At 45.0% G+C, this 24680-nt stretch overlaps 1 protein-coding gene across 1 annotated transcript in view; it reads left to right on the forward strand.

Annotated features, from left to right (window-relative positions):
- abch1 (ATP-binding cassette, sub-family H, member 1) overlaps positions 1 to 23771 on the forward strand; it is a 52780-nt gene extending 29009 nt beyond the window's left edge. The window contains exons 13-17 of the mRNA XM_078230505.1: positions 6357 to 6445; positions 16484 to 16587; positions 18545 to 18704; positions 20897 to 21001; positions 23654 to 23771. Of these exons, the coding sequence (XP_078086631.1) occupies positions 6357 to 6445; positions 16484 to 16587; positions 18545 to 18704; positions 20897 to 21001; positions 23654 to 23760 (565 nt within the window). The 3' untranslated portion in view covers positions 23761 to 23771. The remainder of the gene's footprint in view (positions 1 to 6356; positions 6446 to 16483; positions 16588 to 18544; positions 18705 to 20896; positions 21002 to 23653) is intronic.
- Positions 23772 to 24680: the final 909 nt, after the last annotated feature.

Below are 24680 nucleotides of genomic sequence, written 5' to 3' on the forward strand. Positions count from 1 at the left end.
CTTACAGTTAGTGTTACTGATACAGTACAGCTTAGAGTTAGTGTTACTGATACAGTACAGCTTACAGTTAGTGTTACTGATACAGTACAGCTTACAGTTAGTGTTACTGATACAGTACAGCTTACAGTTAGTGTTACTGATACAGTACAGCTTACGGTTAGTGTTACTGATACAGTACAGCTTACAGTTAGTGTTACTGATACAGTACAGCTTACAGTTAGTGTTACTGATATAGTACAGCTTACAGTTAGTGTTACTGATACAGTACAGCTTACAGTTAGTGTTACTGATACAGTACAGCTTACGGTTAGTGTTACCGATACAGTACAACTTACAGTTAGTGTTACTGATACAGTACAGCTTACAGTTAGTGTTACTGATACAGTACAGCTTACAGTTAGTGTTACTGATACAGTACAGCTTACAGTTAGTGTTACTGATACAGTACAGCTGAAAGTTAGTGTTACTGATACAGTACAGCTTACGGTTAGTGTTACCGATACAGTACAACTTACAGTTAGTGTTACTGATACAGTACAGCTTACAGTTAGTGTTACTGATACAGTACAGCTTACAGTTAGTGTTACTGATACAGTACAACTTACAGTTAGTGTTACCGATACAGTACAGCTTAGAGTTAGTGTTACTGATACAGTACAGCTTACAGTTAGTGTTACTGATACAGTACAGCTTACGGTTAGTGTTACTGATACAGTACAGCTTACAGTTAGTGTTACTGATACAGTACAGCTTACAGTTAGTGTTACTGATACAGTACAACTTACAGTTAGTGTTACCGATACAGTACAGCTTACAGTTAGTGTTACTGATACAGTACAGCTTACAGTTAGTGTTACCGATACAGTACAGCTTAGAGTTAGTGTTACTGATACAGTACAGCTTAGAGTTAGTGTTACTGATACAGTACAGCTTACAGTTAGTGTTACTGATACAGTACAGCTTACAGTTAGTGTTACTGATACAGTACAGCTTACAGTTAGTGTTACTGATACAGTACAGCTTAGAGTTAGTGTTACTGATACAGTACAGCTTACGGTTAGTGTTACCGATACAGTACAACTTACAGTTAGTGTTACTGATACAGTACAGCTTACAGTTAGTGTTACTGATACAGTACAGCTTACAGTTAGTGTTACTGATACAGTACAACTTACAGTTAGTGTTACCGATACAGTACAGCTTAGAGTTAGTGTTACTGATACAGTACAGCTTACAGTTAGTGTTACTGATACAGTACAGCTTACAGTTAGTGTTACTGATACAGTACAACTTACAGTTAGTGTTACCGATACAGTACAGCTTAGAGTTAGTGTTACTGATACAGTACAGCTTAGAGTTAGTGTTACTGATACAGTACAGCTTACAGTTAGTGTTACTGATACAGTACAGCTTACATTTAGTGTTACTGATACAGTACAGCTTACGGTTAGTGTTACCGATACAGTACAGCTTAGAGTTAGTGTTACCGATACAGTACAACTTACAGTTAGTATTACTGATACAGTACTGCTTACAGTTAGTGTTACTGATACAGTACAGCTTACAGTTAGTGTTACTGATACAGTACAGCTTACGGTTAGTGTTACTGATACAGTACAGCTTACGGTTAGTGTTACCGATACAGTACAGCTTACAGTTAGTTTTACTGATACAGTACAGCTTAGAGTTAGTGTTACTGATACAGTACAGCTTACGGTTAGTGTAACTGATACAGTACAGCTTACAGTTAATGTTACTGATACAGTACAGCTTACAGTTAGTGTTACTGATACAGTACAGCTTAGAGTTAGTGTTACTGATACAGTACAGCTTACAGTTAGTGTTACTGATACAGTACAGCTTAGAGTTAGTGTTACTGATACAGTACAGCTTACAGTTAGTGTTACTGATACAGTACAGCTTAGAGTTAGTGTTACTGATACAGTACAGCTTACAGTTAGTGTTACTGATACAGTACAGCTTAGAGTTAGTGTTACTGATACAGTACAGCTTACGGTTAGTGTAACTGATACAGTACAGCTTACAGTTAGTGTCACTGATACAGTACAGCTTACGGTTAGTGTTACTGATACAGTACAGCTTACAGTTAGTGTCACTGATACAGTACAGCTTACGGTTAGTGTTACTGATACAGTACAGCTTACAGTTAGTGTTACTGATACAGTACAGCTTACAGTTAGTATTACTGATACAGTACAGCTTAGAGTTAATGTTACTGATACAGTACAGCTTAGAGTTAGTGTTACTGATACAGTACAGCTTACAGTTAGTGTTACTGATACAGTACAGCTTACAGTTAGTGTTACTGATACAGTACAGCTTACAGTTAGTATTACTGATACAGTACAGCTTACAGTTAGTGTTACTGATACAGTACAGCTTACGGTTAGTGTTACTGATACAGTACAGCTTACAGTTAGTGTTACCGATACAGTACAGCTTACGGTTAGTGTTACTGATACAGTACAGCTTAGAGTTAATGTTACTGATACAGTACAGCTTAGAGTTAGTGTTACTGATACAGTACAGCTTACAGTTAGTGTTACTGATACAGTACAGCTTACGGTTAGTGTTACTGATACAGTACAGCTTAGAGTTAGTGTTACTGATACAGTACAGCTTACAGTTAGTGTTACTGATACAGTACAGCTTACAGTTAGTATTACTGATACAGTACAGCTTACAGTTAGTGTTACTGATACAGTACAGCTTACGGTTAGTGTTACTGATACAGTACAGCTTACAGTTAGTGTTACTGATACAGTACAGCTTAGAGTTAATGTTACTGATACAGTACAGCTTACAGTTAGTGTTACTGATACAGTACAGCTTACAGTTAGTGTTACTGATACAGTACAGCTTACGGTTAGTGTTACTGATATAGTACAGCTTAGAGTTAGTGTTACTGATACAGTACAGCTTACAGTTAGTGTTACTGATACAGTACAGCTTAGAGTTAGTGTTACTGATACAGTACAGCTTACAGTTAGTGTTACTGATACAGTACAGCTTAGAGTTAGTGTTACTGATACAGTACAGCTTACAGTTAGTGTTACTGATACAGTACAGCTTACAGTTAGTGTTACTGATACAGTACAGCTTACAGTTAGTGTTACTGATACAGTACAGCTTAGAGTTAGTGTTACTGATACAGTACAGCTTACAGTTAGTATTACTGATACAGTACAGCTTACAGTTAGTATTACTGATACAGTACAGCTTACAGTTAGTGTTACTGATACAGTACAGCTTACAGTTAGTGTTACTGATACAGTACAGCTTAGAGTTAGTGTTACTGATACAGTACAGCTTACAGTTAGTATTACTGATACAGTACAGCTTACAGTTAGTATTACTGATACAGTACAGCTTACAGTTAGTGTTACTGATACAGTACAGCTTACAGTTAGTATTACTGATACAGTACAGCTTACAGTTAGTGTTACTGATACAGTACAGCTTACAGTTAGTGTTACTGATACAGTACAGCTTACAGTTAGTGTTACTGATACAGTACAGCTTAGAGTTAGTGTTACTGATACAGTACAGCTTACAGTTAGTATTACTGATACAGTACAGCTTACAGTTAGTGTTACTGATACAGTACAGCTTACAGTTAGTATTACTGATACAGTACAGCTTACAGTTAGTGTTACTGATACAGTACAGCTTAGAGTTAGTGTTACTGATACAGTACAGCTTACAGTTAGTGTTACTGATACAGTACAGCTTAGAGTTAGTGTTACTGATACAGTACAGCTTACAGTTAGTGTTACTGATACAGTACAGCTTACAGTTAGTGTTACTGATACAGTACAGCTTACAGTTAGTATTACTGATACAGTACAGCTTAGAGTTAGTGTTACTGATACAGTACAGCTTACAGTTAGTGTTACTGATACAGTACAGCTTACAGTTAGTGTTACTGATACAGTACAGCTTACAGTTAGTATTACTGATACAGTACAGCTTACAGTTATATTGCTGCCAAATTAGATACTTTTCAAATGATTCCATAACGTCCAACATTCTAAATGGTGATCTACAAAAATAAACTCACTGCAAATCCTTCAATAAAATAACACATACTATTTTCACTGACCTAATATCTGATTGCACCTGCGGAGGTAATGAATACTTTACACCAGTGTAGGCATTTTTTTTAGAAAAGAAAGGAAAATCTCTACCGACCGTGCATGGTGAAAACCACAGTGATGATGCTTTTTTAAATTTGAAGTTTCTGTGTACAATACAAACACTCAGCTTCCTTTAAATGTCAGTTTCCTCCTGTCCAGATATACTCACTACTGATACCCCTGTAACACCCCCCACTGATACCCCCTCCCCGTAACACCCCCTCCCACTGATACCCCCTCCCCGTAACACCCCCTCCCACTGATACCCCCTCCCCGTAACACCCCCTCCCCACTGATACCCCCTCCCCGTAACACCCCCTCCCACTGATACCCCCTCCCCGTAACACCCCCTCCCCACTGATACCCCCTCCCCGTAACACCCCCCCCCCACTGATACCCCCTCCCCGTAACACCCCCTCCCACTGATACCCCCTCCCCGTAACACCCCCTCCCCACTGATACCCCCTCCCCGTAACACCCCCTCCCCACTGATACCCCCTCCCCGTAACACCCCCTCCCCACTGATACCCCCTCCCCGTAACACCCCCTCCCACTGATACCCCCTCCCCGTAACACCCCCTCCCACTGATACCCCCTCCCCGTAACAACCCCCCTACTGATACCCCCTCCCCGTAACACCCCCTCCCACTGATACCCCCTCCCCGTAACACCCCCTCCCCACTGATACCCCCTCCCCGTAACACCCCCTCCCCACTGATACCCCCTCCCCGTAACACCCCCTCCCCACTGATACCCCCTCCCCGGAACACCCCCTCCCACTGATACCCCCTCCCCGTAACACCCCCTCCCCACTGATACCCCCTCCCCGTAACACCCCCTCCCCACTGATACCCCCTCCCCGTAACACCCCCTCCCCACTGATACCCCCTCCCCGTAACACCCCCTCCCACTGATACCCCCTCCCCGTAACACCCCCTCCCCACTGATACCCCCTCCCCGTAACACCCCCTCCCACTGATACCCCCTCCCCGTAACACCCCCTCCCCACTGATACCCCCTCCCCGTAACACCCCCTCCCCACTGATACCCCCTCCCCGTAACAACCCCCTCCCCACTGATACCCCCTCCCCGTAACACCCCCTCCCCACTGATACCCCCTCCCCGTAACACCCCCTCCCCACTGATACCCCCTCCCCGTAACACCCCCTCCCACTGATACCCCCTCCCCGTAACACCCCCTCCCCACTGATACCCCCTCCCCGTAACACCCCCTCCCACTGATACCCCCTCCCCGTAACACCCCCTCCCACTGATACGCCCTCCCCGTAACACCCCCTCCCCACTGATATCCCCCCAGAACACCCCCCCCACTGATACCCCCTTCCCGTAACACCCCCCACACTGATACCCCCCCGTAACACCCCCCCACTGATACCCCTCCCCGTAACACCCCCCCCACTGATACCCCCCCGTAACACCCCCCCACTGATACCCCCTCCCCGTAACACCCCCCACACTGATACCCCCCCGTAACACCCCCCCACTGATACCCCCTCCCCATAACACCCCCCCCACTGATACCCCTCCCCGTAACACCCCCCACACTGATACCCCCCCGTAACACCCCCCCACTGATACCCCCTCCCCGTAACACCCCCCCCACTGATACCCCTCCCCGTAACACCCCCCCCCACTGATACCCCCTCCCTGTAACATCCCCCACCTATACCCCCTCCCCATAACACCCCCCCCACTGATACTCCCTCCCCATAACACCCCCCCCCACTGATACCCCCTCCCATAACACCCCCCCCACTGATACCCCCTCCCCATAACCCCCCCCCCGATACCCCCTCCCCGTAACACCCCCCCCACTGAAACCCCCATAACACCCCCCCCCACTGATACCCCCTCCCCGTAACACCCCCCCCCCCCACTGATACCCCCTCCCCGTAACACCCCTCCACTGATACCCCCTCCCCGTAACACCCCCCCACTGATACCCCCTCCCCGTAACACCCCCCCCTCCTCCCCCGCCCACATACTGCTCCTATCACTGCCACAGCAGCAGGATATGAGATCAGGTTGTGTCAGACCTGATTCAGTCGCTGGTGTGTTTAAACAGCTCTGAGTGATATTAACACTGCTGTATTTTTATCATTAACCGCTATATGGAACACATTTAAAACACCAGCCACAATGTCATTATCACAAAGTGCTTACTTTAAATCTCCACAGCATCGCCTTCTTCCTGGCTGTTGGTTTAACTGCACTCTCATTTGTAACTGAACGGAAAGAAGGATTACTGGACAGATGCTGGGTGGCAGGTTTGTGTGGCTTAATTATTGGGACAAAGTAAATTAACCCCTTAAACAAGCGTAAACCATTCTTTGTGAATCCTCAAACTACTTTGTTCATCAGATTAAAATCAGTGGATGTAAGAATCTGATTGCAACATTCTCAGTAAGGTCCATAGAGATTTCATTTCATTTCATTTCACTTATTATTGTCACATGTATTGGGATACAGTGAAAAGTATCGTTTCTTACGCACTATACAGACAAAGCATACCGTTCATAGAGAAGGAAAGGAGAGAGTGCAGAATGCAGTGTTACAGTCATAGCCAGGGTGTAGAGAAAGTTCAACTTAATGCGAGGTAGGTCCATTCAAAAGTCTGACAGCAGCAGGTAAGAAGCTGTTCTTGAGCCAGTTGGTACGTGACCTCAGACTTTTGTATCTTTTTCCCGACAGAAGAAGGTGGAGAATGTCCGGGGTGTGTGGGATCCTTGATTATGCTGGCTGCTTTGCTGAGGCAGCGGGAAGTGTAGACAGAGTCAATGGATGGGAGGTTGGTTTGCGTGATGGATTGGGTTACATCCACGACCTTTTGTAGTGTTATGGTGAAATTAAAATGATGGACACAAAATGGACTCTGGGAAGGGACATTAAGAGGCACTGACTTTGGGCAGAGACAGTTACACAAAGAGTTAAAACCTGTCGTGTCTAAATTGCTGCAGGAAACTGGTCAGACCTTGAGGCACTTTAAGACTTGAGATAAAGAGCTGACCCAGAACAATGAGTTTGATAACAAGGTCAGCCACTGATGGGGACATAAATACATAAATGTATATATCGAAACCAGTCATTGATAGAGGACATAACTGCATGAATGTATTCATTCTATGTACAATGATGTGTTAACTGTCCATGTCCGTATCTGTCTACTCAACTTGTAACGATGTGTTAATGGCTAATGTCCGTACTGTCTATTGTCTAAAAAGTATAAGAGATGCTCAACTACCATTGTGTAGTTGAGAAGGTAGCTGCCAAGTACTGCGGAGTACCAGTGCTTTCTCCCAAAGCTTTGTCCGAAATAAAACTGTATTACTGAAACCTCCAAGTCTGATTCCAAAGTGGTAAATTTCCCACAACAATTGGCGTAGTCGGCAAGGATGTCATTGCTGGTAAGTTCGATCGATTGGCCACGATCGGAAAGCCGGGGTAGAGATCACTGAATCTGTGGGAGTCAGACGAGGTCAACAATACATTTTAAAAGGGGTAAAATTAAGGGGTATTTATAGTGATAAGTATTGATTGTATATGGTATTATAGTGATAAGTACTAACTGCTGATGATATAGTGATAATTTTGATTGACTCTCACTTGTGCTGACCGACTAGAGGACAAGGAAATGCCTGTCTCAAACGCGCAGCCTTAGACCGGTTGTTAAGAGGGGAAATCCCCCACGCGAAGGTCAGGACCCTGAAGTGGGCGTAGAGGCACCAAGGGCACTTAGGATTGTGAAGCACAAGTGGCAAAGGTCGGTAACATCAAACTCTGTAGTGGCGAACAAACGCAGAGTTGCTATCTGATTGCATGAAAGTTTGTATAGTTGGGAACTGGACTGTCAATGTTGTAAAGCGGTGCGGAAAAGGAGCTGATCAACTCGGACCTAGAGCCAGTCTCCGGTGGAGAAACACATTGCCGAGGTGGTAATAGTGAAGCCGTGAATATAAATTGAAACCCTGAGACGGTAGTGAAACACAGTGCTGGAGTAGTAATAGTGGCTGGGGGTAGTGAAGTCCCTACGGTAGAGAGAACACATTGCTAGGAAGTAATCGTGGGCGAACGGTGCCTAAAACACGTTGCCAAGGAGGCAATAGTGACCGGGGGTAGTGAAGTCTGCGAGATGGCAGATAAAGAAGTTAAGAGGGGATCTGCAGGATCTCTTATTGAAGTGTACATGGCAGACAGGCAAGCGTTAATAAAGAGGATGCAAAGGGATGGCTGGAAAACTTCTCAGACCTTCGAACAGCAAAGAAAGTGGATAGATGGGGAAAAGAGAAACAAGACAAAGAAGACAGGGGTATTATTAGTACATCAGTTAGCAAGTAGTCGCCTCTACTAAAAAGTGGAGTGAAGCTAAAGAGAAGATTAGAGAGTTAGAATCCAGAGTAAGGGAACTGGAGAAACGAAACCAAGTGTTAGAAGAGAATCAATGGAGAAGGGAAACTGTTCCTCTACCTCCTTATGAGTCCACACGACAGGGACCAACCGCTCCTCCAGAGGAGTGGGAAGCGCTAGAACACAACTGAGCACCAGTAGCTCGAGGGGGAACAGATGCGCAGCCAAAAGCGAATTATAAACCCTTCAGCCCAGGTGACAGACAGCAGATAATGGCTTCCCTGGGTAAATTACAACCTAGAAGCGCAAACACTAAATTCTGGGAAGAATTAGATACAATTTGGGTAGGACACCAATTACACCTGAGAGACATACACCAACTAGTCAGGGCAGCCTGTCCAGCGGGTAAGTGGAGACAGGTAGCAGGTGGACCCGCCGCTCCTCCAGCACAGGATTATAGTGGGGGACGGTGGACACATGTAGTCACCCTAACAGCAGAAATAGATGCCCAACAGACACCCTTCACCCAGTTTAAGGCAGAAATTCAGAGAGTTTTAGGGAATGCTCCTACTAACTGGAGCAGAATTACTACGACCCAGCAGCTAAAGGGGGAAGGAGCTTCTGAGTACGGGGAACGTTTGTTCCAAGTATATCAGGAATGCTCAGGGCAACGAAACCCAGGTCGTGGGGATCGAGCCTTCATCCAGGCTTTCAAGGATGGACTCTCTAGTGCTCACCAAACCATCCTAAAAATGGGAGTCATTGTGTCCCAAGATTACGATGAATTGGTAGAATGGGCTAGTGGCGTACCGGGAGGCGGAGAGGAGAAATCCCAGACAAGAGCAAGGCGAGAAAGAGTAGCTGCCTACAGTAACGGGAACGGAACTAAGTCCAAACTGACTTGCCACAATTGTGGCCGACAAGGGCACCTTGCGGGGCCCCAAGGAAAGGAAACAGATTTGGGAGCAGTGGGAAGCATTGTAGTCACTGTAATAAACACGGACACACAGAAGCAGTGAGTTGGGACAAACATGGGAGACCCCCGACCCAATCCATGGCCACAGCGGAATCGGAGGAACCAAGGAACCTCCGAGGTCAGCAAGATTGACGGTCTGCAGCCCCCATTCATAAGAGTAAGAAGGAGAGAAGGATTTATGTGTCTGCACTGGTAGGGGGCAGGCAATGTGAGATGCTGGTGGACACAGGAGCGTCCATATCTGTCACTGACCTACCCTTACCCACTACAAGTAGAATGATTTACCTAACCCGGGATAAGAGGGAACAAAACACCCGCCGACCTGAGCGAGACCATGTTAGTAGAAATAAATAATCTGTATATACCAATGAGGTTCTATGTGTGTTAAAATAACGAGGGTACAATAATGGGAAATTATTTAATGAAAGAATATGAGATTTTGATAGACTGTGGAAAGGGAGAATTAATCTGGCCAAGACAGGGCGGTCGGAAAACTAGAATAGGGAAACTCAGAAGTCACCTCGAAACTATTAAGGTGGCCACTGTCACCACCAGAAATTGGGAATTAGAGATGGGAGGGTTCGGAGCCAGCTGTACTTCCGTCCCCGGAGTGTGGGCTAAAACAAAATTAGATACCAGCTTATCTAAATTGGACCCAATAAAGGTACCTGGACCGGAGCATAAGCCACACCGACAATACCCAATCAAACCAGAGGCAGAGAAAGCTGTAGTGGAGATGGTTAAAGGGTTAGTGGAGAGGGGGATTCTGAGAGAAACCACAAGCACCACTAACTCCCCAACCTGGCCAGTGAGCGAACCTGACGGAAGCGATAGGCTCACGATAGATTACACCGGACTCAATAAAGTCACGTCCAATTTGCACCCCATTGTAGCAAGCCCCTCGACAATCCTGAATGGACTGTCACTGGAGCATAAAATATTTACAATATTGGACATAGCCAATGGATTCTGGTCCCTACCCTTGGATCCTGAATCCCAAGACAAATTTGCCTTTACAGTGGGAGACAAGCAGTACACTTGGACTCGTTTACCGCAGGGATTCCACAACAGCCCCGCTATCTTCCATCGAGTAATGAGTGACATCCTGAACAGGGTAGAACTGCCAGAGGGTAGCACGATCCTGTAGATGATATCTTAATAGCTTCAGAATCCAAGTCAGGACATCAGGAAGCACTATATCTAATATCTAGTATTAAACGAACTAAAAACTGCAGGGTTAAAGGTGAGCCCCAAAAAGGCACAAATCGGGAAAACACAAGTCCTATACCGAGGACACCTCATATTTCAAGGGCTTAAAGAAATGCCAACAGACCGAAAGAAGGCGGTACAACAAATGCCGCGGCCCGTCACCGTAAGAGGAGTCAGGAGGGTGCTGGGACTGTTTAACTATCGCTGAAGTTTTATCCTGGGATTCGCAAAATTGGCAGAACCAATACAAAGACTAGTCAAAGGGGGAAAACCAGCTTTAAATCCCGTAGAATGGGGACCCGAGCAGGAAGAGGCTTATAACAAATTAAAAACAGAATTAATATCAGTCCCTGGACTAGGATTACCAGATTCCAATAAAGACTTCCATATACATTGTAATAATGAAGGAGGGTTCTATTCCGCAGTGGTAACACAGGACCATGGCACAAAAGGTTGTTATTCAACCGCAGAAGGGCCGGTAGTCACCGGACTGCCAAGGTGCATAGCCGCCTTGGAGTGCGCCACCTGAGCCGTAAAGGTTAGCGAGCCAATAATAATGACAGGGAATATAATCCTCCACACCAAACACACCTTGGTGGAAATGCTGAACACGGGAAAGCTAAGGTCCGTCTCAAACATGAGAAGGGCTAAATGGGAAGCTGTCCTCCTACCTCCAAGCAAATCCATAATAATAATAAGGGACACAGGAGATAACCCAGCAGAAGGGATTTCAGACACAGGAGAGCCACACAGTTGTGGGGATATAGATATGGACGCAGAAGAGGGTAGGATAAAGGATGTACCTTTAACAACAGCTGAGGAGACCCTTTTTGTAGATGGTTCATGCAAATATGTGGAAGGACCACCCCGGACAGGGTGGGCAGCAGTGAATGACAAATTAGAGACAGTACAGTCAGAAAGGATTGACGGAGGTCTATCCGCGCAAGTGGCAGAACTAGTGGCACTCACACAGGCACTAGAGTTATCTGAAGGCAAAACAGTAAACATATTTACAGATAGTCGGTATGCATTTGGGGTAATACATGATTATATGACAGCATGGGGTAGAAGGGGGTCCATAACCATGGGAGGAACTCCTATTAAACACCAACAAAGAATTGAGGCATTGCTAAAAGCTGGCGAGAAACCTCGAGAAGCCGCAGTAATAAAAATTAAAGCGCACCAGAAAGAACCAGGAAGAGATAACCCGGACTGGTTAAATTTCAAAGGGAACCAAGCCGCAGATAGAGCAGCACAGTTAGCCTTAGAACAGGAGACAGTTGGTGAGCTGCCAATAGCAGCAATGGAACAGACAAGAAGATATTCGGGACTTACACGAGGATACCTCGAAAGAGGAAAAGGGGAAGTGGGAAGCACAGAGAGCAAGCAGAGGGACTGATAACGTTTGGAGATGAAATGACAGGGTAATGGCACCAGAGTGCATACAAAACACCCAATTGGAACTACACCGTGGACTCTCGCATGTGGGTAGAGAGGCCATGATAACTAGTATAGGAAAGGAATGGTGGTGGAAAGGAATGGGAAGGGACATAGCCCGACACTGTCACCAATGCGTGACGTGCGCGCAACACAACCCTGGTAGACCCATAAAAATTAAGATGGAACACCAGCCGAGACCAAAGGGACCCTGGGAACATCTGCAAATAGATTTCACACGGCCACTACCACAATCCCATGGCAAAACCTATTGTCTGGTTATTATAGACCAGTTCACCAGGTGGGTAGAAGTGTTCCCTCCTACAAATTGTACTGCTACCACGATGGCTAGAACATTGGCAGAAGAGGTAATCCCTTGATGGGGAGTACCCTTACATATCGATTCGGACCAAGGGACGCACTTCACTGGAAAGGTGGTAAAAACAGTGTGCCAATTAATGGGGATAAAACAAAAATTCCACATCCCCTACCACCCACAGAGTTCTGGAATGGTGGAACGTATGAATAGAACACTTAAGAATGCACTAGCTAGAGCCATACAATCGTCAGGAAAAATGTGGACAGAGGTATTGCCCACTATATTAATGAGGCGAAGAGCCATCACAAACCGGACAACCAGATTAACCCCTCATGAACTAATGACAGGACCGGCGATGCAATTACCAGAAAGCATCATAACAGGTGGGACCGATGTAGGTCCACTAAAAGACAAAATCAGGAGATGTGTTTTGGAACTAAGCGCCCAACTAAAAGGGATGCGCAAATTGGTAAAAGATAATCAGGAAGCAAGAGACGCAGAGAAAGAACTTGAAATGCTCCCTGACGTCCCAACAGCAGGAAGTCGCGTCCTAGTAAAAACATTACCCGAAAAACTAGGATTTGCACCAAAATGGAATGGGCCATATGAAGTTATAATTAGTGGAGACACCTGTGCCTGTCTGGACATAAGGGGGAAAGGTGTATGGAAACATTGGACCCAGCTGAAATTACACAAGAAATGAATGAATGAATTAAAGTGACCAGATTGCTTTCCCCAAAACAGGTGATGACTGCAAGCAAGAGTAACTGACGCGTTCGGGTTGGCAGTATAACTTTTGGAAAATTGTATAACTGACAGTATTAGGATGGATACTTGCTCGTTGCGGACATGTATGAAATCACGTATGTAACTGTGTTACTTTGCGTTGTCGCGACTGTAAACTTGACTGGGCTGGAAGATAACCTATTTTACAAAGCTCATATACACTTACACGGGAATCGAACTGTATGTTACCCGTTAGCCCAATCGGTAGAAGCCCTATTTGTGGCCATCCCTGGGTGGACCCCCCATGACTTATATACAGTAGATACATCAGACGCATCCTGTAAGGGACAAATTGGCAAATATAAAAGAGGTATACAGGGAAGATGTGTGGAACTTGTAAATCCCACAGATCCTGTGTGCAGGGGGCTCCAACAGGTGGGAGGAAGAGCTTGCTCGGATAATGCAAGCTATCCGCTTTGTTCTTTGGGGCAGGGATGGGGATGTGCAAATGCCTTGGTCCCCAAGAATGATTCCTGCGTACAGACGCAGTGTGCCCGTCAGCACTGTCGGGTAAATAGGGGTCAGTTTACTTGCACCTGTGATGAGCAGAAATGCCTGAATGTAACCGCGGGGAGGCAGCTCATTTGTGGACAGTGTAATGGGACTCATGTCAGCTCAGCCAAATGGACATACCCGCTTCATACTTACCAGGTGGTGGGATCAAACGGGGAGTCAAGTAAACCGAGTAATTGGCGGTATACACAAACCAATAATCGGGACACTAAATGCTACTGGGCTAAGAAGGGATTTGTATTCCTCTTCAATGGTACCTACACGACAGCAACACCAACCCTCCCGATCCTTTTTGCAGTAGGAACAATAGGACCATTCACTGTTCCATGCCCTCAGAAGGGGCATATCCGGAGAAAGGTAGTAACCTGGGCTGTCAGCAAAGAATTCTGCGCTGATTGGGAAGCCCCGGGCACAATGGGATCATCACTGGGATACGGGTTCCTCGGAGCCCTATCTCTGGGGGGGCAGCAGGAGTAATTAGTGCAAAAAATAGGAATCATATTGTCTGTGGACTAACAGTCCTGGGAAACAGCACTTCAAAAGCACTGGAAGCTGTCAACCAAGAAATGGCTGAACTGAGATTATATGCACAGCAGACCCGATATGCAGTAGACGACCAGTTAGCACAACAGGGGGGAGTGTGTACAATCATAGGAGACAAATGCATAACCCATGTCACAGACGAATCCTATAACATTACCCAAGTCATTAATAACATCAGAAAACAGCTTGATGACTTCAGACAGGGACCCAAGAAAGGGAGTAGCTGGCTGGAATGGCTAGCGGGGGGATCCTGGGGATCCTATTTACTGCATGGACTGATCATACTCATTTCAATAGTAATTGTCTGTTGCCTAACTGTTGGATGCCTTAATGTCTATTGCAAAGCAATGGTGACACGAATTGTGCCAGGAGCCAGTGTAACCATTGAGGAAGAATACATGATGGGAACCCCTGAAGACGTCAAGAGCTACAAGGAAGGAAAGAAGAAGATGAACATCTCCCTGTGAAGATGATGCTGTTGTTGGTCTGTGGATTATTAAAGAATAATCCTGACCAAAAGGGGGAGTTGTTATGGTGAAATTAAAATGATGGACACAAAATGGTTACCTGGCACACAAAATGGACTCTGGGAAGGGACATTAAAAGGCACTGACTTTGGGCAGAGACAGTTACACAAAGAGTTAAAACCTGTCGTGTCTAAATTGCTGCAGGAAACTGGTCAGACCTTGAGGCACTTTAAGACTTGAGATAAAGAGCTGACCCAGAACAATGAGTTTGATAACAAGGTCAGCCACTGATGGGGACATAAATACATAAATGTATATATCGAAACCAGTCATTGATAGAGGACATAACTGCATGAATGTATCCATTCTATGTACAATGATGTGTTAACTGTCCATGTCCGTATCTGTCTACTCAACTTGTAACGATATGTTAACGGCTAATGTCCGTACTGTCTATTGTCTAAAAGGTATAAAAATGATCAACTACCATTGTGTAGTTGAGAAGGTGGCTGCCAAGTACTGCGGAGTATCAGTGCTTTCTCCCAAAGCTTTGTCCGAAATAAAACTGTATTACTGAAACCTCCAAGTCTGACTCCGAAGTGGTAAATTTCCCACAACAGTAGTTTCTTGTGGTCTTGGGCAGAGCAGGAGCCATAACAAGCTGAGATACAACCAGAAAGAATGCTTTCTATGGGGCATCTGTAGAAGTTGTAAAAGAGAGACCATATTCAGTGCTTTGTGAGTAATGGTTCTGTCTATTACACATTGTATAAATATGATTTTTATAAAACAAACAGTAGACTGACCGTGCCACGTATTTGCTGTTGAATACTGACTGTGCTGCTTGAGGGAGTCACAGTGCAGGAATGCACATTAACTGGCTTCTCCCTGTAAAGCCGGAGGGTGTTGGAGACGTCACAATAAACCACTCCCAATCAGAAAATATACCAGCATCCACCCACTTTCACAAACTGGGCAATGACAAGGCTCCGCCATGATGATATGTCAGCTACAATATTAAATCTGCCAAACTCAATCCGAACAAACTGGCCATAGCTCCAGCTTTTGTTCTCCTTTAACCAATCCAGGGTCACGGTTCAGCCTGTTCCTGAAGGAATTTCCTGGTCTTATCAACTTTTCCCATTGATTTTCATAGTCACCAACTAACCTTGAACTCCAACGGGAACTTGTGGCTGGACATTCTTGACAATAGAGTTATAGTTTTTAAAGAAAGTTTATAAATTTTAGAGCCATGATATGGAGATGCCGGTGTTGTACTGGGGTGGGCACAGTAAGAAGTCTCACACCAGGTTAAAGTCCAACCGGTTTATTGGTAGCACAAGCTTTTGGAGCGCTGCTCCTGTCTGTACCCCGGTGAGTGACTCACCTGATGAAGGAGCAGCGCTCCGAAAGCTCGTGATTCCAAATAAACCTGTTGGACTTTAACCTGGAGTTGTGAGACTTCTTACTATAATTTTTAAAGGAAGCTATTTAGATAAATACGATATTTGTATGGTAGGGTTTGAGAGCATGAGGAGGGAAGGTAAAGAATGGGATCGAGGTGTTCACCGGATATTGTGCTTGTATTTTATGAAGTAAAAGTTTAAATCATATTCCAGGTAGGATATTATTGTTGGAAAGGCAGCTGTATTAACTCTACTTTGGTGAGTAAATATTTTTGTGTACATCTTTATTCATTGTTTTTATTCAGGTGTTAGTTCCCTGGAGATAATCTTGGCTCATGCTTTCTCCCACCTGCTGACAATGATTATTCAGACAGCATTGTTACTCATCTTTACCTTCCTCGTTTTCAAGGTCAGTTCCCTGCAAAAGTTTCAAATGGGAAAGTATTGGTGAGTCTGCCCGCAATCTGCAGCTTGGTTCCATGTTATTGAGATTAATGCAACGGGCAGACAGTTACAGATGAGCCTGCCACTGGCGCCCGTTTATTGAAGGGTCCAGACATCTGAACACTGTTCAGGATCTTTCCAACATGAGTTTGTCAATGAAGGAAGGGACCATTTCCAGGACCTGGTTCCGCTGGTTTCTAAGACCCGGCCACTTGGAAGACCTCACCAGAGGCTGCCTCTGGGAGTGTTGGTCAGGATGCCTCTCTGAGGCCGGCAGCCCCAGCAGGGGAGGTGAGTGCTGCTGATGTAGGAAGGAGGGAATAGGATGCGGGGGGGGGGGGGGGGGGGGGGGGGAGGGGAGGTGGCACGGTGGCACAGTGGTTAGCGCTGCTGCCTCACAGCGCCAGGGACCCGGGTTCGATTCTCGGCTTGGGTCACTGTGCGGAGCCTGCATGTTCTCCCCGTGTCTGCGTGGGTTTCCTCCGGGTGCTCCGGTTTCCTCCCACAGTCCAAAAGACGTGCAGGTTAGGGTGCATTGGCCGTGCTAAATTCTCCCTCAGCGTAACCCGAACAGGCGCCGGAGTGTGGCGACTAGGGGATTTTCACAGTAACTTCATTGCAGTGTTAATGTAAGCCTACTTGTGACACTAATAAATAGACCTTAAACTTGAACATTTGTGAGGACTTCAACAAAAAGTATAAATAAGTGTGGCCACAGCTGCCAGGTGCTGATTGTAGAGGGACAGCTCCTCAAAGCTGTGCTCAAAGCTGAGACCTGGGGCAGGCCTGGCTCTGAGTCGGAGTGCTGGGGTTTTACAGGAGACCTCCCTGGCCTCCTACCACTGAGCTATCTGACAGGCATCAAACTCAGCAAGAGAGGGTGGGGTGAGTGGAGACTGGGGTTGTCTGACATCAGGGCATGATGTGGAGATGCCGGCGTTGGACGGGGGTAAACACAGTAAGAGTTTTAACAACAAGAGGTTAAAGTCCAACAGGTTTATTTGGTAGCAAAAGCCATTAGCAAATACATCAGGACAATCAGGGCAAATCTATGCATTAGAAGCATGCAGCACAAGCGGCAGCTCACTGTCCTACTCCACAGACAGCTAACTATAAACAGGCAGAGCCAAGGTGACAGCACTCAGATAGCCTCCCTCTCGCTGCAGGGCAAGGTGTGAGATTGGGGATTAAAGCAATGGGGAATTCTGGACCTGAAGTTGCCTCCTGCTGCTCTGCGCTTCCGTGAATTCCGATATTTGTTGTTTCACTTTGAGTCAATGTGACACTCATCAGCAATGCTAAACTCGATAGGAATACACTTCCACTGTACAGTTGTTCAGAGTAGCTTTTAGCACAAAAACTCCACAATTTATACCAAACACTGCACCAATTCTCAGGTAAAATTCAGTCCCAAATGAAAGACGATGGAAGTTACTTTTTAAAAATTTGTTTGTGGGACATGGGCGTTGCTGACTAGGCCAGCATTTATTGCCTTTGAGAAGGTGGTGGTGAGCTGCCTTCTTGAACCATTGCAGTTCATGTGGTGTGGGTACACCCACCGTGCTGTTACGGAGGGAGTTCCAGGATTTTGACCCAGTGACAGTGAAGGAACAGCGATATATTTCCAAGTCAGGAAGGTGAGTGACTGGGAGGGGAACCTGCAGGTGGGGGTGTTCCCAGGTATCTGCTGCCCTTGTCCTTCTTCCTGGTAGAGAGGTCACGGATTGGGAAGGAGCTGTCGAAGGAGCCTTAGTTGCTGCAGTGCATCTTGTAGATGGAACTCTGCATTGGGGGTGGAGGGAGTGAATGTTTACAGTGTACATCAAGTAACTGGTTCCCTTTGTTTAAAAAGTGAAGTTGAAATGACATTGAACAATTGACTGCCTGGGGCTAATCATTTTTATCTGTGTTTTCTGCCATAGATTCCCAATGAAGGGAACTTGTTCCTGATCATCATTCTGATCTTAATGCAAGGCATCACTGGAATGTCCCTGGGCCTGCTCATCTCAGCTGCATTTGATGATGAGCAGTCAGCGGCCCAGGTTGCATTGGGAATCTTCTATCCAGATATTGTCCTGAGCGGTCAGTGAGTTTTAACAAAAAAAATCTTGCATTCATAAAGCACCTTTAATATAACAAACCCTCTCCGAGTGTCTCACAGGAGTCATTATAAAACAGAGTTCGACATTAAGCAACAGAGGTGATGGAAGGGCCTAGGGCAGATGAAGTTTGTCAAAGAGGTTGGTTTTAAAGAGCATCTTAAATGAGGAAAGCAATGTAGAGCAAAGTGGAGAGATTTACCATAGAATCTCTACAGTGCAGAAAGAGGCCATCTGGCCCATCGAGTCTGCACCGACTCTCTGAAAGATCATTTTATCCAGGCCTTCCCTTCTACCCCATCCCAATAACCCCACGCATTTACCATGGCTAATCCACCTATCTTTGGAATGTGGGAGGAAACTGGAGCACCCAGAATAAACCCACGCAGACATGGAGAGAATGTGCAAACTCCACACAGACAGTCACCTGAGGCCAAAATTGAACCCAGGTCCCTGGTGCTATGGGGCAGCAATGCTAACCACTGTGCCACCGTGCCCACCATTCAGGGAGGGAATTCCACAGCCTGAGGCCCAGGCAGCTGAAGGCATGGCCTCCAATGGTGGGATGTTTAAAATGGGTTTGCTCGAGAGGGTGGAAGATTTGAACTTAGGATCTGGGAGCAGGAGGAGGTGATTCAGCTGGAAATAGAGGAATGCCGAGATCTCAGAGGGTACGGGATTGGAGGAGATTACAGAGGTCGGGAGGTGACGAGGTCAGGGAGGGATTTGAAGACAAGGATGAGAGTTTTATAATTGAGGAGCAGACGAGAACCCACCGGCTGATAGGGAAATAGCACTTGGTGCGATTTAGAACATGGGCTAATGTCCAAAAACAGCGACAAAAATTAATAATCAGCTCCAGAACTTATTCCAATTGATGTGGAAAATAAAATTCTGTGAAATAAATAAGAAATGCATCGAGTACAGCATTGGGTTAACCCTTTCAGAATCCCACTTTCAATAAAAGTTTGGGTCTACCTGTCACTCGGCACTTTAAGATAATCTCTGAAACTTCCTCATCTTTACTTGTTTTCATCAGTTTGTTATCACCTTGTGTCCAAAGTCAGGCAGTTCCTGATTGTTTCCAGTACTTCCTGTTTTGCATCTGGTGTTCCTACATCTTGCCATCTCATTTTCCTATTGTGTATTTCCCAACAATATAAATAACCTTCTCAACGACACAATGTCTTATCATTTCCCAGGCAGTTTATTTTCCTATGGAATTCCAGTAAACTGTTCCCAGTGAGATTGACAGCACATTGAGTTTACTAGAAGCAGGTGATGAAGTTCCTGAACTTGAAGCATTTATTCTATTCCATTTTGAAAGTTCTGATTGAATCTGCTTCCACCGCCCGTTCAGGCAGCGCCTTCCAGATCACAACAACTTGCTGATTAAGAAAATGTTTTCTTCATGTTAATCTCATTCTTGATGTGGAGATGCCGGCGTTGGACTGGGGTAAACACAGTAAGAAGTCTAACAACACCAGGTTAAAGTCCAACAGGTTTATTTGGTAGCAAATGCCACTAGCTTTCGGAGCGCTGCTCCTTCATCAGGTGGAGTGGGAGATGTTGCTACAGGGCATACAGAGACACAAACTCAATTTACAGAATAATGATTGGAATGCTAATCACGGGCATTCAGCCTCTGATCTTCGGGTAAGCGTTCTCCAAGGCGGCTTTCACGACACACGACACCTCAGGGTCGCTGAGCAGAAACTGATAGCCAAGTTCCGCACACATGAGGACGGCCTCAACCGGGATTTTGGGTTCATGTCACACTATCTGTAACCCCCACAACTTGCCTGGACTTGCAAAATCTCACTAGCTGTCCTGTCTGGAGACAATACACATCTCTTTAACCTGTGCTTAATGCTCTCTCCACTCACATTGTCTGTACTTTTAAGACTTGATTAGCTGTATTAGCATTGATTAGCTTGATTAGCATTCCAATCATTATTCTGTAAATTGAGTTTGTGTCTCTGTGCCCTGTTTGTGAGTACATCTCCCGCTCCACCTGACGAAGGGGCAGCGCTCCGAAAGCTAGTGGCATTTGCTACCAAATAAACCTGTTGGACTTTAACCTGGTGTTGTTAGACTTCTTACAATCTTATTCTTACCAGAGATGTATCGGAGTCACAGATTATCATATTCCAAAGTCATCTCCCTTTGTTTCAGGAATCATCTGGCCAATTGAAAGTATCCCTTATCCACTGAGGTGTTTTAGTTTAATCTTGCCACAAACCTACGCAGCTGAAGCCCTCCGAGGTGTATTTTACCGAGGTAGGGAAGCATTTTTTAATCAATTCAGTGTGTACAATTTCTGTTCATTTCAATAAGTTGAAAGCTAATTTTTAAACCTGGAAACTAATTTTCAAAGCTAAAGGTAAAAATGTTAATTTTTTGCCAAGATAATATGGAGTTTCCAGAAACAATTTGTTTTATGTATAATTTATTTCTGTTACACCATAACCTCTCCAATACAGGATGCCTGGGACCAAGCCCTCTCTGGATTCTGGAATTTTCGGGATTATAGAATGATGTTAGCGTGTGTAACCACAAGAGTGTGGATTGGAAAACCCTGTGGATATAAATATTTACCTGAAAGCTCAAAACACTAAATTACAAAGCCATGTTACAGATCGGAAGGGGTTAATTTAAACCGCATTAATTTCTCCTCTCATCACACATCCATAAATAAAAAGCTGGTTTTGATTTGCTTGCCCCTTTATAAGTGGTGACATAGAATCCCTACAGTGCAGAAGGAGGTCATTCGGCCCATCGAGTCTGCACTGACCACAATCCCATCCAGGCCCTATCCCCATACCCCACATATTTCCCCCACTAATCCCCTGACATTAGGGTCAATTTAGCATGGCCAATCAACCTAACCCGCACATCTTTGGACTGTGGGAGGAAACCGGAGCACCCGGAGGAAACCCACGCAGACACAGGGAGAACGTGCAAACTCCACACAGATCGTGACCTGAGACCAGAATTGAACCTGGATCCCTGGCACTGTGAGGCAGCAGTGCAAACCACTGTGCCACCGTGCCGCACATATTTCCAAACTCCTTGGTTTTGATATGATCCAAATTTCTAATAATAACCCCAGCAGCAAACTTGAGATAGGATAAACTCAAAGGGTTAGTTTATTTGTACACACTCAAACATGGGAGGAGCGTCACAATGTAGCCTCCTTTGTACTCGTAGTGTAAAAGAGGGATAGAGAAAGAAATATTTACAAAGCAAAAACCACAGAGAAAATAATTATTGTTTCACATGAGTCCAGAATCCAGGATCCAGGTCCAATGAGGTCGTTCTTCACTGAGGTCGACAGGCTGAAAAGTGATGCTGGATAATTCATTTTTCCAGTGAAGTTGACTTCCAGCAATGAGATAGTCAGGCAGAGGTGAATCAGTCTTCTGGAGACTGGTACAGAATTTCTGGCAGAAGGAGTGTGGATGGGGCCAGATGTTCAACCTGGGCAAAGCTCCTTTTCTGTGATAGAATCATAAAATTATAGAAACCCGAAAGAGCAGAAGGAGGCCATTCAGCCCGTCGAGCCTGCACCGACAACAATCCCACCCTGACTGGTAGATGGTAAAATGGCAGACTGAGATTTCACAGAGCAACAAGATAATATAACTGGTTACACAAGCTAGCGGTCCATGTCACATGACTCCCATCTCTCCACATTGTCTTTGACAAAGCGTGTGTCTTCCTCACCTGAGTCCCAAAGATTGTGGAATGTCTCAACCATTAAGAATTGAAAGGAGGGTTGCAGGCCCTTTGTCCTCAGAGATGAAGAGACTCCAATTGGCCAGCCTGGATTATGAAATGCAGATGGCCTTTGTATAGTCCTCTTTGAATTTGGTCTCTGCAGCTCACAGGGAGGTCATTAGTGTCGCCTGAGAGATAAGAAGATGCCAGCCCTGTGATGCAATCCAGTCAGTTAGAGATGGGCAATGAATGCTGGCCTTGCCTGCAACAGCCACATCCCATCAAAGGATGAAAATACATTAGCTTACCACAGAACTTTGTTTCTGATTGGAATATGTATTTCGGGGAAACTTAGGAAGTGAGACAACCATGAATTAAACATTTCAGACAGAAGACTATCAATATCTCTAGCCTACCATGTCCTTTCCTGTGAGATTACTCGCTATATTTCTGTCATTTGTGAAATGAATTAATTATGAATCAAATGGCAGGAACTTTCTTGTCTGTTTCTTTTTTGAGTTGCGGTTTCCTGTTCGAACACCTGCACTGGGTACTCACGTTATAAACTGATCAGACTTTTACAAAAGGAATGTCTGACTTTCTGATTTGAGTTGTTTTTCATTCGGATACAGTTTGTAAACTGGGTGAAGCAGATTGGAATGTGGCCACACCGATTCTATAATTAAAAATCAGGACTTCAAATTACAGAGGGTGCTGTCAGACTGTAACATGACAACTCTACAGCTGCAACAGTTGTTCCTTCCTCAACTGTGCTGGTTGCCAATTGAACCAGTAAATACATCTGCACCAAACTTCTAACACCTAAAAAAAATGCCAAACAGTTGGAGATAGCACAACCCCAGTTTACTGAATGCTTATACATCCCATTCAATTTCACTCTTAAAGAAAATTAAACCATATGTCGTGGCAAATTTGGACACACACTCAAGGTTTAGAAGCAGTCAACTCCTTCAACTGGGCAGCATGGACAAGTTGGGCCGAAGGGCTTGTTTCCATGCTGTAAACCTCTATGACTCTATAACTTAACTCTACAACATTTGATCAAATTAATCCTTCTCAGAAACTTTTGTAAAGATTTTCCATCTTTTTAAAGTTTAAAGTTTATTTATTAGTGTCACAAGTAGGCTTACATTAACACTGCAATGAAGTTACTGTGAAAATCTAATATGCTGTGTTCCTTTAATGTTGCAGGATGGGGCTTCACCCACTGGCCAGTGTGGGGTGGATTTCTAATTACCCTGGCTTGGAGTGTCTTCTTCCTTTTATTAGCAACAATAATTACGAAAATAAGAAAATAGCACTCGAGCAACATGAGGAGTGGTCTACTGCACCCACATATTGGGATAATGACTTGCCAAGCAACAAAACCCTCTGGGGCTGGGGCTGGGGTGGGGCTGGGGCTGGGGAGTGGGGAGTCTAATGGAAGACTTGTTGAGGTGAATTTTGACTAGATTGCAAATGTGAAATGAATGATTATTCTGCTGCTTTTACCATTTTCACTGATCGTTGTAATGCTCAGCGGAATCCCATATCCTTCAAACAGGGATATTGATGTCCTGTTTTCCTGAAGAAATCCACACAGGTTTGTGGCTGGACATTGTGGTCTAGGTATTTAATACCACAGTTTAAACTCTGTTGCAAAAACTATGAAGAAACTGTGGCCTTTTGAATAATGAAACAGCACTCCACTTTCACCCACGAGATTATATTTACATTCCACCAGCTTCCTCTAAATGTTGGAAAGCTACAGGTTGATCACGTCAATGAAGGAACCAAGTGTAATGTATCCAAAATGGCTGGCGATACAAAGTGAGGTGGAACAGTAAGCTGTCAGAAGGACACAAAGAGGCTGCTAAAGAATTTAGACAGGTTAAATCAGAGGGTAGGAAGATGGCAGATGGAATATAACATGGAGAAACGTGAAGTTATCCAGTTTAGTTGGAAAATAGAAAAGCAGAATATATTTAATGATGAGAGACTGGGAGAAGTTTGAATTCGGAAAGACCCAGAGGTCCTTGAAGCTGAATCAGAGAAAGTTAACAGGGAGGTACAGCAAGAAATTCAGAAGGCAAATCCAATGCCAGACCTTATTAGAAAGCGATCGGGTGTCTTACTGCAGTTTAATGAGCCTTGGTGAGACCATACTTAGAGTATTGTGTACAGGTTTGGTCTCCTTGCCTAAGGAAAGAAATGTTTGCCCAAGAGGGAGTACAACGAA

The sequence above is a fragment of the Mustelus asterias genome, chromosome 15, assembly GCF_964213995.1.
Source record: "Mustelus asterias chromosome 15, sMusAst1.hap1.1, whole genome shotgun sequence".
Taxonomy (NCBI): domain Eukaryota; kingdom Metazoa; phylum Chordata; class Chondrichthyes; order Carcharhiniformes; family Triakidae; genus Mustelus; species Mustelus asterias.